Genomic DNA, 13,111 nt, shown 5'->3' on the forward strand with positions numbered 1-13,111 from the left:
ATAATTCTTACTTTCGCCTACAAGGTGCCTGTATGGTTTCAAACTAAATATAATGTAAGCTGCCTGGAGTTGGACAATTGTTTCTGTGAGTTTGTGTAGCATCTGGTGGTAATAATATATTATTTCCGTGGGCAACAACTTCATAAGCAAATTTAAATTCCCAGCTCAGTGGAGCTTCATGTTGAATCTTTTATGAAACCAACTCTAAAAAATGACTATTTGTTAATGACATCTGCTGTTGAAGGTTAACAAGGAAATACAGTAAAACTGCAACTAGTCTTTTAAACTTCCAATTTTGCTTTCTGAAATGCCATTCTTTCTAGGCTATCTTAATTATCAAGTTTTCAACTTAAAGTTGTTGTTGCACGATGTTAAGATTTTTTCTTGTTTGCAAATATCATTTGCAGTGTAAAGACAGTTTTAAATTACTACATTGACATATAATTTTTATAGGTAGTTTTTTTTTTTTGTTATTGTACTTTAAATGAAGGTTTACAGAACAGTACACACATTGTTTTTTGACATTGGTTACCAACCCCATGACATGTCAGTACTCTCCCTTCTTGACCCTGGGTTTCCTATTACCAGCTTTCCTGTCCCCTCCTGCCCTCTAGTCCTTGCCCCTGGGCTGGTGTGCCCCTTTAGTTCATTTTGTTTTATGGGCCTGTCCAATCTTTGGCTGAAGGGTGAATCTCAGGAGTGACTTCATTTGTGCACACCACCTCATTGCACTAGGGAATTAGGTGATTGGAAGTGTGGAGTAAGTCTATTATATAAAGCTTTATGATAATACATGCAGCAAAAAAGTATTAAGTGTAGCTGCCCATGACAGTTAAAGGGCATATTTGTCAAGTTCATTGAGTGGTTCCCAATCTTTTGTATTGTCAGTATCTGCCATTAGTTGTCATTAAGTCATTTATTATTATTATTATTATTAAGACGTATTCTTTGATCCTTAAATATCTTGCTCAGTGTAGGCCCCACGTGGTCCTTTAAGCCTTGGGGAAAAGGACTTTGGCTGAAGCCGGCGCCCAAAACCACACCCACTCAGAGGCCTTAGGAAACCCAGGCTTTCTTGGCGGCGACTCGGCTGTCGGCAGCAACTCTGCGCGTCGGAATCCCGGGCTCGCACGCCAGTCTTCCCCGTGGGAAATGCGTTCCCTCCCTCTGCCGGTCCCGCCCGCGGATCGCCGGGCCAGCTCCTTCCTGGGCGCTCTCGCCGGGACCTCGCCCCCGTCCACGCCGTCAGCCCCGAGCTTATTTGCATAGGGACGCGCACGGCGCCGGCGAGCGGGTGGGCGGGCGCGGCCGGGGTGGAGGCGCGCGCGCGCCCTGACAGCTCGGCCCTGCTCGCTCACTCGCTCGTCCCCGGCTTCCGAGCACAGCATGGCGGTCAAGGTGACTCCCAACCCTCCGCTGTTGCCTTTATTGCATAAGCGACACCGGGAGCCCTCCCTCCCACCCCTCACCTCTTCCCATTTCCTTCTTTGCCTCGTTCTTAGATAGCGCCTCCTGGGCACCAGCTCGCGGGTGGGGAAGCTGTGAGGGTTTGGACCGGAGGGAGAGGATGCCCGGCTGGGGGAGGGGAAGGAGGAGGGATTGTGAGTTTGAGGGGTTGGTGAGGACCACAGGTCGGGAAGGCAAGAGTCATGTCCTGCCCTAGGTGCATGGAATCGTGAACCCAGAGTTAGAGGGCATCGGGAAGTGGGTATGAGGAAGTGCCATGTAAAGCAGCGAATAGCTAAGACATCGGTGTGTTGCGGTGGGGGATGGGGTGAGCCATTGAGTAATTTGGGGCCGCTGTGCGGCCGGGGGCCATGGTTGGCATTTGCACTGCAGGTTGCAGGATGTAGAAATCATGTGGAAACATTGCAGTAGTTTTCATATTTTAGTTTGGGTGGGAAAAAGGGGCGCTTGGAGATAATTATACTCTAGGATTGCTTTTCACTGGAAAGAAAGGCTGCTAGGCCAAGAGATTAATCCGGGGTGTCTTAACTTTTTTGTCTCACTCTTGCTGGCCTCTTGATTTGAAGGTGGGTAGTTGCTACTGCGTTGCTAGCAGGTGGAGACTGAAGTAAAAGGTTGATCGTCATGATCTTCCCTTACTGCCCAGAAGAAGCACTGTCTGATAGATTTGCTACCTTAGGCTTTCCACACCTGTCTTTCCACCCTCTAGTCACAGATCTCCAATTTGTTTTTATCACAGTTAGTGCTTTTGCTTTGTTTTAGACTAAATGGCCTTATAAAAGATAAGAGCATTGATTGTTAGTGATGTGAACTCTTATCTGAAGAGATTGTGTAGTCTCTAGTGAAGCATTAACTGGACTTTTTTTTTTCCCCTTTACAGGTGCAGACAACCAAGCGAGGTGACCCTCAGGAGTTAAGAAACATATTCCTACAGGTAAATTGGCTTATGTAGTGTGCTTTTCATTGGCAAAAAAAAAAAAAAGATTGTAAACCTTTAGCCTTTTTCTGGCCTTAACTTTGAAGAAATGGACTATTTTCATGTATTCTGAAAAGCATGGCTAGACAATATAGCTTATAATTCTCTTATTAAAGCTTGATTATAGGTTTTCCTTTTTATTATGGTTTGATGAAAGGTTTTTCTTAATTACTGCTTTCTTTATGTGTCCTAAGACTAAAAAGAATTTTCTGTTTTCCTTAAGCATTGTACCGATATAAAATTTCAAACTGTATTGACATGCTTGTATAATTGATAGGTATGGTGACTACAATTCTTTCTTCCTTGCAAGTTGCATGTTTGTAAAGTTTTCATAATTATAAGCGGTCTTGCATGTAACTTGTTAGATAAAAATATTATAACTATTCTTAATTTGTGTCTTTTTCCCTTCTACTTAGATTAAATCCATAGGCCAAGGGTTTTTTTAACAGAATGTTACTCTCTAAAATGCTTCCACCTATCTACCTTAACTTCGTTCAGCTTTAAGGATCAGTGACTTGGCCATAGGCTTAAAAATAAAACCAAAAAAGTTAGTTTAGTTTTCATTTCGCTTCCTTAAATTTCAAAAGTTTCCTACCTAGGAAGTTGTACTTGAGAAGTAGATTTAAAGGGAGACAAGCTAAGGTGTTTCATAAAATCTTGTTTTTTCTGTGATATTTTCTTTTGAGAACCTTCTGTTCTCGACCTGGTTTTTGTGTAGGCACTTTGACCTTGGGCAGGTCCCTGCTGGGCCTTAGTTTCCTCTGTAAAATGAGAGATGATCTTCAAGGTTCCTTCCAACTCCAAAAGTCAATGATTCTATATTAGGAACAGATTCTAACATATGCTGATGAGCCTAGAATAGATGCCTTTTTTTTTAATCTGAGACATGTGGTTGTACTTATGCTATTGTAGGGGAGGCTGCATAGGTGACCATACATATGTGTAATTCATGAAAAAGAATTAGTGAAAATAGTAATCTTAAATTTGATACAGGAAGCATCTTTTCCAGGACAAAAGTAATTGTAATAAAAATGCTCCATTATGGCTTGAAACCTTTATTCCCCATTAGTATTCTTGAGACTAGCCAAAAACATGTCAGCATTAACCAAACCGTATGATTATACTCAATTGTTTTGTGAGGAGTTCCTGTGATATAGTTAATTATATTTTCTAGATTAAATAGACATGCTGCATGATGTAGTGAAAAGAGCACCGACCTAGGTGTCAGGAACCCTGGGTTCAGTTCCCAGCCCTGCCGCTGTCTGGTGTGGCACTTTTAGGCTAATTATTTAACCTTCCTGGGCTTTGTCTCCTCATGTGTGACTTGACAGGGTATAAAGAAGTGGGAATTGAGCTCCTTCCAGCTTTAAAAGTTCTGTGAAAAAAATCTGTGATTCTGTATGGGTTTGTGTGTTTTTTGGGGATGGGAGAGCTTGGGGAGAAAGGCCAAGCTGTGACTAGCTCTCTGAAAACTTTTAAATGTTATCTTTTCATTTAATGTTTTACACATTCTCTTTTTACATATTATTTTGTGCCCTTTTTATATTTAAAATTTTTGGAATTCATAACTAAGTATTCAGCACTAATGGTAAAAGTATTGACCCAGGCATTATTGAGAGAGAGAACGTAGACACCTACCTTCACGAAGACGTAAAGCAGCTAGAAAGATACGCTATAGCTAGTTAAATCAACTTGAAAATGGTTACCAAGTAACATATTAGATTTTGATTCCTTCCTTGATTACTTCAAATTATAGCTACTTGAAATTTTATTATAGATGCGTATGGTGTATTAATACTTCAGAGATAATAGGAGATAAACGTATATACTAATTATATACGCCTTTGAGCCTTGATGGCGCAGTGATTAAGAGTTTGGCTGCTAACCAAAAGGTTGGCAGTTTGACTCCACCAACCACTCCTTGGAAACCCTATGGAGCAGTTCTGTTTTGTCCTATAGGGTCAGAATGGACTCGACATGAGTCAGAATTGACTCGACAACAACATTTTCTTTCTTTTTTTATGTATGTATTTAGCACTTAATATATTTTCCCAACACATATTTACTGAGGACTGTTTGCTCTGTGCCATGCGCTTGTGTTTGGATCTGAAGCAGATATCAAGTTGAATAATGAGAGAGGATGATTGAGCCAAGATTTGAATGGTGATGGACTTGTGATTAGACTAGCTCCTACCTGAGGCTCCTTCCAACTCTAATGGTCTGTTTGAGGGGGTCAAGGATAGTGAGGGCAAATGCATGATCTATGGTACAGCAAGCAGCTTGGCTTGCCCAGATCTGCGTGTCCATGGTAATAATAATACATGGTATAATAATGACAGCAGCTAGCATTTATTATTAAGTGTGCCAGAAATTGGTCTAATACTTTAAGTGCATTATGTAGATTTTCATAACAACCTTATGAAGTAGGTTTATTATCCCTGTTACATGGATAAGATTAAATGACTTGATTAATGTTAGTTAGTCCATCAGTGACAGAGGCCAGATTCAAATCAAACTCCAGAACACATATTCTTCACCCTTGTACTATGCTGTTTGTAGGATCTTGAAACGGGGTGATTTTTGAAAGATAGAGGTATGGAAGGGGCTAATGACAGCTGTGTTTTGTTAAAAACCTAAAAAAAGATCTAGTCATTTGGTTGTCTTGATGGAAAAAAGTGTCCTTACATTGTAGCTATCTAGAACAGTTGGCCAAGGCATTTGGATTTGAAACAGTGGGGAGGCGCTGTGGGTTTCTGAGTGAGTAAATCAAAGTGGTGAATTCTGGCAGCTCTTTGTGTATGTTGGATAAAGTGTGGAAAAATTGGAAGTAGGAAGGTGGTCAGCTAAGAGGCTATTGAAATAATACACATGGGAGATAATGACCTGGAGTGGCTAATAGCTGGGGATTAGAAAGGAAGGACAATACCAGGGACTTTGTAAGGGAAGAATGTATTGAATTTGGTATTAAAGATGAAAGTAAAGGAAGGAATAGTGGCATTTTTAGGATGGAGGCGAATTGATAAAGGTTCTATATTGAGTTTTTTTTTAAGTTTGGTTGCTAAATAAGTGTGTCCCAATAAGTTAAAGTCAGGTTTGGACGGATACAAATTTGTACGGGTCAAGGGAATTAAATATAAAATAAATAGGGCAAAGGATCAGGGACTGATTTATAAGTGATATCCACAATTGAAACGGGAAACAGAAGGAGGTAAACAATGGAGAATGAAAGTTTAAAGAATGAAAAGGGTATAGTTGAAGGCTAAAATATAGATTATTCTGTTATTAATATGAGTTAGTTTTGGTAAGATTTTGGGGTCAGTTAAGTCCAGCATCATTTGAGCTATTTAAAGACTACAGAGGGAAGATTTAATTTTAAATTTTAGAATACAATGGAAAACTCCTCTTTGTAAAACTTAGATCTGTGGCATTAACTATCTAAATTGATATGTAGTCAGTATAGCTAGAAAATCATTTGTCTTATAAACAACAAAATATTCCTATTTGGAAGTGTTAGTGTATCTGTGTTTAGTGGATTTAATGTGTGCAGGCTTTCATGAGAAGGGCTTTATAAGAGTAAAGCATTGGGAGTACACCCACATGCGTATATAGGTTTGACTCTGGATATTTCTATTCACATGCATTTGCTGCATGTATACTCATATATATAATAGAGCGTACAGGGTGCACAGTCATGGAAACAGCCTAGACATAACCAGACACCTCGCAGGACGAGTTACTGGGCTTGAAATCTAAGGACCATAGTCTCAGGGGACATCTAGGTCAATTGGCATAACATGGTTCATGAAGATAATGCTCTACATGCTACTTTGGTGGTAACATCTGAGGTCTTAAAATCTTGCACTTGGCCATGTAAGATACAACTATTGGTCTCTTTCCATCTGGAGCAAAGGAGAGTGAAGAAAACCAAAGACTCAAGGAAAAAATTACTCCAAAGGATTGATGAACCACAGGAACTATAGCCTCCACTAGCCCAAGACCAGAAGAACAAGATGATGCCTGGCTACCATTGCCTACCACTCTGACCGGGATCACAGTAGAAGGTTTCGATTAGAACAGAAAAAAAAAATGAAGAACAAAATTCAAATTCATAAAAAAGGCCACGTTTAGTGTTCTGAGAGAGACCAGAGCAACCCCCAAGGCTGTGGCCCTTAGACACCCTTCTGACTTAGAACTGAAGACATTCCAGGAAATCACTTTTCATTCAAATAATAGGCATGCCTATACATAAACGGAAACCCTGGTGGTGTAGTGGTTAAGTGCTTCGGCTGCTAACCAAAGGGTAGTAGGCATTTTGAATCCGCCAGGCGCTCCTTGGAAATTCTATGAGGCGGTTCTACTCTGTCCTATAGGGTCACTATGAGTCGGGATCGACTTGATGGCACTGGGTTTGGTTTTTGGTTTGTACGCATAAACAGTAACACACATGAAGAAAGTGCTCCTTAGAACAATCATCTGTATGTGACCAAAAGGGCAATATCTGCCCAAAGGCAAAGATAAGAAGGCAGGAAACAGCAACAACAAAAAGTCAAACCCGTTGCTGTCAAGTTGATTCTGAGTCACAGTGACCCTATAGGACAGAGTAGAACTGCCCCATAGGGTTTCCAAAGAACACGTGGTAGATTTGAGCTTTCAACCTTATGTTTAGCAGCCAAACTCTTAACCACTACGCCACCAGGGTTTCCAAAAGAAGGCAGAATGGGCAAGAAAACCTGACTAATGGAAATGGGGGATTCAGGGTGGTAATGGGGAGAGTGCTGACGTTGCGGGGATTGCAGCCAATGTCGTGGAACAATTTGTGTATAAACTACTGAATGGGAAACTAATTTGCCCTGTAAACCTTTACCTAAAGCACACACACACACACACACACACACACACATGCACACACACACAAAATGTAAAGCATTGTTATTTTGAGTATAGGGAAATAGTTTTATTTATTTTTTTATGTTCTTCATTGCCTCTCAGATTTTGATGGGCTATATTTTCTATTGGTTTTTTTTTAAAAAGTGGTATTCACTAGGATTCTGTTTTCCCTTTGCCCCTCAAGTTCCTGAAATTGAAACACAACAAACGAGCTCTTATATGTTAGACTGTGCTATAATTTTACAACCAGTTGTCAAGGTAAGATTTCACAATTACTACCTTTGTAACTGTCATTTCTTGATTTTTCTTTTTCTTTTACCCCTCTTACCCACTCACTATCATTGACCCAACGAAGAGGGAGGTGAGATTGGGACAACAGGAGTGTCAAATGCTATTCGTTATAAGCCTGACAAATTTCAAAATGAAGAGTTAATCTGGTCTGTGCTTTGTGGGGAGCCCTGGTGGTGCAGCAGTTAAGAGTGTGGCTGCTAACCAAAAGGTTAGCACTTCGAATCTACTATCCGCTCCTTGTAAACCCTATGGGACAGTTCTACTCTCTCCTGTAGGGTTGCTATGAGTAGGAATAGACTCAATGGCAACAGGGTTTTTTTTTTTTGGTGTTTTATGGCAAGGTAGATTTGTCAAAAACTGTCTTAAGTTAATAAGCTTTTAGAATCTTTTTCATTTAAAATTTTTTAGTTGATAGAATTTCCGTTGCTTATTTGTCAGTGTATTGTATGTTGGAGAAGGGGTGCTCTCTTACACTATTTGTGGAAACAAAGACTGTTTGGAAAGCAATCGGGTGGTGGTTTAAAATAAAAAGAAACTATCATTTGAACAAACAATCCTACTGTTGGGATACTTATCCCAGAGAATGAAAGTACTCAAGAATGTATGTACAAGATGGTTAATTGCAATGCCAGTTATTCCTCAAAAAAAGGGAAACAAGTACTGTCAAAGGAGGTGGTGGAAAAATTATGGAATAACCGTACCATGGAAAATTATGGAGATACTGAAAATGACTTAGGGCTGCACCTGTTGATTTAGAGGAATTTCCAACATACTATTAAGTGAGAAAAGGAAGATGTAAAGAAGTGTATGTAGCACAGTTCTAGTTTGGGGAATTGACTCGACAGCACTGTGTTTGGGTTTTAGTTTGGGGAAACAAAGTAACTTCATATATGTAGTCGTATGTATATATATTTGTGTATGATTTAATGAGCATTGGGAAAAGTATGGAAAGATACATACTAGATGGTTAGTTGGAGAAAGAGAAAAGTAAAAACAAAGTCTCAGTGTATATGTATTAAACTTTGAGGATATGAATAATTAAAAAATTAAGAACTTTGCAATTCAGAACCTGAAGATAAAAGCATAAATTGAGTTGAATAAACCCATTATGGGAAACACAAAAGAGAATCTATAGTTTTCTTAACCACATTGCTTAAGGGTTTTAGTCAGTTTTTCACAATGTAAGAATTGAAGATGAGAACCTTTATCTTTATTTTGTAAAGTGTTTACCATAAACTAGATAGACTTCTCATTAAAAAAAAAAAAAAAAGGATTAGGAGTTAAGGGCATATTAGCATCATAGTGAGACCTTGTCCCTAAATCAATCAGAAGGATTGAAGAATAATTGAAAAGATAAGAAAATTAGTGTTGTTGAGTGCCATATTATGTCCTACCACCAATCAATATATTTTTAATTGCCTACTCTGTGCCAAGACAGGCATGTTGCAGGTTATAGCTTTTCGAAGATAAATGGAGTTCACTGAGGTTAGGACCTCCCATTCTAGGGGTAAAATAGACGATTTGAAAAAAAAAAAAAAAGAGTACAGATTATAACAAGTCCAATAAGAAAATAAATAGAATGATGACAAAGGCCATTTGTCATTTTAGAGAGGGTAGTCAGTGAAGGCCTCTGAGAAAGTTATATTAGATATTACTCACTAATAGGTGAGTAAGGGTGTGGTGGTGGAGAGAATTCCAGGCAGAGGGCGCATATGTGGAAAGGTCTAGATGTGTGGAAGGGTTTGGTATGTCTGAGAAACAGAAAGGAGACCAGTGTGCCTGAAACATTGGTGAGGGAGGAGGTAAATGGCCAGTCAGAGATGAGATTGAAGGAGTCAAATAAGAAGGGCTATGTAGACCATAGAGAAGAGCTTGGATTTTTTTCCCCTAAGAACAGTGTGGAATCCATTGAAGATCTTTCACCTTGGAAGTGGAATGATTCAATTTATATTTTAAATAGATCATATTATTAGCTAAACAATTTTTCAGCTATTTCTGTGCTTTCTCATGAATAACTGCTTTAAGTAGACTATGATTCTTCAAATTTAATTTCCTCTTGTCCACAGGATTCTTAGAACATCTTGAGCTAGGCCTCAGTTAATGTCTTTTCATCCAGGAGACAGGATGGTGTGGCTGAAACCTATATGGAGTTTGAAGCCTAACCTGGGTTTGAAGTCTCATTTGACCCCTTTTTGCTATGTGATTTTAGGTGTTTATGTTACTTTTGGAGCCTGTTTCCTCATCTGTGTGAGAAAGGATAACTGCACAACCACATAGGGATATTATAGAGATTAAGTGAAATAACGTAAACTATGCTTGACACGTGAAGAACTGAATAAAGTTTAATTTCTTGTCCCCTTCCTTCTCTCCTAGGATGAGATAAATGCTTTCTTTCCTGAATAGGCTAAGTCCCTTATCTTCCCCAGATGATTGTGCTGGACCCAGACAATGATTAGGATGTTAATATGTGTTTATGATTATGTACATTTAATCAGTTAACTACTTACATTTTTGGAACATATATCTGTGATCTTCACAAACCCCCATATTCAGAAGTACCACCATAGGTAGTAATTTCCCATAAGTCTGTAGGTTCTAAGAAGCGGTATTTGTTGTTCTTGTTAGCTGCTGTTGCGTTAATTCTGGCTCATGGCAACCCCATGTGTACAGAGTAGAACTGTTCCATAGGGTTTTCAAGCCTGTGACCTTTTAGAAGCAGATCGCCAGGCCTGTGTCAGGTGGAGCTGACTCCACTCAACAGGTCCAGAGGTGAGCCTCTGGCTGGGTTCTTTCAGGTAGTAGCTGAATGCTTAACCAGGATCCTCATCCTAGAAGGGGTATAACCATGTTCTAAAGCTGAGAGAACCTAAGAGAGAAGATATTTGTAGAGTTTTCTTCTGAACCTTCTGGACTAGCCTAGACTAGGGGAGGAAGAATAGTTGTTGTAGGCTCTGAAATACCAAGACAGATCTGAGAGACTAATAGTTCCTTCCTTACGTGTGTAACTTTTTTCTTCTGAAACACCATCTCCCTACTCTGTCCAGCTCTTTTTTATTAGTCCTGCTGAAATTTCTGAAACATCTTCCACTGAAACCATTACTGTGACCAACATTGTTCTTCAAAAACTAGAAGAAACACATATTTTGAAGGTATGTTCAAAACCAAGCCCATTGCTATCGTGTTGATTCTGACTCATAGCAACCCTATAGGACTGCCGCGTAGGGTTTCCAAGGAGCACCTGGTGGATTAGAACTGCTGATCTTTGTTAGTCAAAAGTATTTCAGTTGAAGTGACAGAAATTCAGTTACACTTGCCTGGGCCCCAGAGTGCTGGTTTTACCCATGGCTGAAGAGAGGTGCTTAACTGATGACTTGGGTTCACACACTTCTTGTCTCTTAGTTTTGCCTTCATTCTCAGACAGGCTCTCCCATGTGGGGCAGCCCCAGATTAAAGTCCTATCAATATAACACTTTCGGCAAAAGAAGAGGCTGTTTTCCCAAATTTTAACTTAAATCTAAGAACAATTGTTCATATGCTCTGATTGGCCCAGCTTGGGTCATATTCCTCCCCCCACCCCCAATTAATCACGGTATACCAGAGGGATGCAGTTCTCTTACTGGCCAGACCTGAGTCACATGCTCACCTCTCAACCTGTTGAGTGAAGTCAGCTCCACTTGACCCACATGCATGAACTGAGAGTGGTGAAAGGGTGTTCCTAAAAGGAAAATCAGGGTGTAGTTGCCTATGAAGGAGGAAAGAAAGCTAGGCAGGAAAAAGCAACGGATGTACATCATAAAAGCGATTGAGAAACCTAGGAGCCTGGAGGTGGCTCGGGGAAGCTGAAGGGCAGAGGTGGAAAGAGATTCTGGGTCTCAGAGAGTTTCACCAGATCAACACTGTTAAATTTGCTGGGTGTGGTTCTAGCATTACTTTCATGCTGTATGCAAAGGCACCTTAACTAAAAGGACAGAAAATAGCAGAAACCAAAATGAAGATTTCTGAAAAGGAAATGTGTGATAACCTCACTTTATTCTTTCTTCAGATACCTCTCCTCATCTTCTTTCCTCTTCTGTACCCCTCTCATCCCATGGTTTATTATTTTGAGCAGTTCACTTCCACACAGATTGATATTGATTGACCTACTAAGAACCAGGTATGGGGGTATGTAGATGGATAAGCTATCCCTGACATTAAAAAACTCATAGCCTAGAGGCACTTGTTACACATTCATACATGAAGATTTTTTGTTGTTGTTAAATATTAGAAAATTCTAGATAAGGTCAAAGTCCAGAAGTCCTTTCTGAACTCTACCCCAAACCCCGGTATTTCCCTGCCACCTAAGTGGACTGATTCTTCCAATTTAATTTCCTCTTGTCCATAAGGGTTCTTTCTTAGAACATCTTGAGCTGGGCCTCAATTAGCACCTATTCATCCGGGAGACAGCATGGTGTGGTTGGAGCCTGCATAGGCTTTGCAGTTTAACCTGGGTTTGAATCCTCATTTGACTCCTAAAAGGTAACCACTGTTCTTGGTTGTGTTTCTTTCCAGATATTTTCCCATGCATTTACTTAGAAAATAAGCTGTTTTGTGGTTTTTAAAAGCGTAAGCAGTAGTAATAGCTAATGCTTACTGAGTCATCGTTACATATCGGGTATTATTTTAAGTGCTTTATACAAAGCATCATATTTAACCTTCAGAGCAACTGTATAAGGTAGGTACTATTATTGTTCCCATTTTACAGAAAGGGAAACTTGTCCAGAAAGGTTAGTAACTTGCTCAAGGTCATATAATACATAGAGGAACCTTACTTTATGTATTTTAATACAACTTGCCTTTTTACCTTAATAACCATGTTGTTCTTTTTCTGTAGCCTTTTAAAAAATCTTCCATTTTGGAAAATTTCAAACATATAAAACTTGAGAGAATATTATAATGAATTGCCACATATCCATCACCCACCTTCTACCAATTACCATGGCTAATCTTGCTTCATCTGTATCACAGCTGCACTGGATTATTTTGAAGCAAATCCCAGACATCATATTACTACATCTGTGAATACTTCATCTCTAAAAGATGACCCAGTGCCGTCGAGTCGATTCCAACTCATAAATATGAGTCTCTAAAAGATAAGGACTCTGAAAAACCAACCAACCAACCAAACTACAATGCCATTATCATACCTAAGAATTTTTCTTTAGTATCAATTTCCATTCAGTGTTGAACTTTCCTTGACTGTGTCATTTTTTTTTTTTTTGAATTGCTTTATACATTGCATTTGGTTGATCTGTCTCTTAGATATTTTAATATTTTCCACTCCCCACCAGGATAAAGATCCTTCTTTCTTTATAGCAAAAGATATTGGTGGTCAATCAAAGCTTAGCAATACAGAGGCATTCTGTCTCCCTAGGAGCTGCACCCTGATTGTCAAAGAGACCTGATTTGTGCAGGCTTATAAATATATATGCTCCTTTTATGTTCCTGTGGTTA

At 39.5% G+C, this 13,111-nt stretch overlaps 1 protein-coding gene across 4 annotated transcripts in view; it reads left to right on the top strand.

Annotated features, from left to right (window-relative positions):
- The first annotated feature begins 1,313 nt into the window (after window positions 1-1,313).
- SLC25A12 (solute carrier family 25 member 12) overlaps window positions 1,314-13,111 on the top strand; it is a 93,850-nt gene continuing 82,052 nt past the window's right edge. The window contains exons 1-4 of one of the 4 annotated variants that reach the window (XM_023542849.2): window positions 1,343-1,398; window positions 2,348-2,401; window positions 7,515-7,588; window positions 10,666-10,770. In XM_023542849.2, coding sequence (XP_023398617.1) covers window positions 7,550-7,588; window positions 10,666-10,770 — 144 coding nt within the window. In that variant the 5' untranslated portion in view covers window positions 1,343-1,398; window positions 2,348-2,401; window positions 7,515-7,549. Of the gene's footprint in view, window positions 1,399-2,347; window positions 2,402-7,514; window positions 7,589-10,665; window positions 10,771-13,111 lie in introns of all 4 variants that reach the window. The other 3 variants (XM_023542848.2, XM_010602830.3, XM_003405984.4) reach the window with 3 other exon arrangements.

The sequence above is a fragment of the Loxodonta africana genome, chromosome 6, assembly GCF_030014295.1.
Source record: "Loxodonta africana isolate mLoxAfr1 chromosome 6, mLoxAfr1.hap2, whole genome shotgun sequence".
NCBI classification, from domain to species: Eukaryota; Metazoa; Chordata; class Mammalia; order Proboscidea; family Elephantidae; genus Loxodonta; species Loxodonta africana.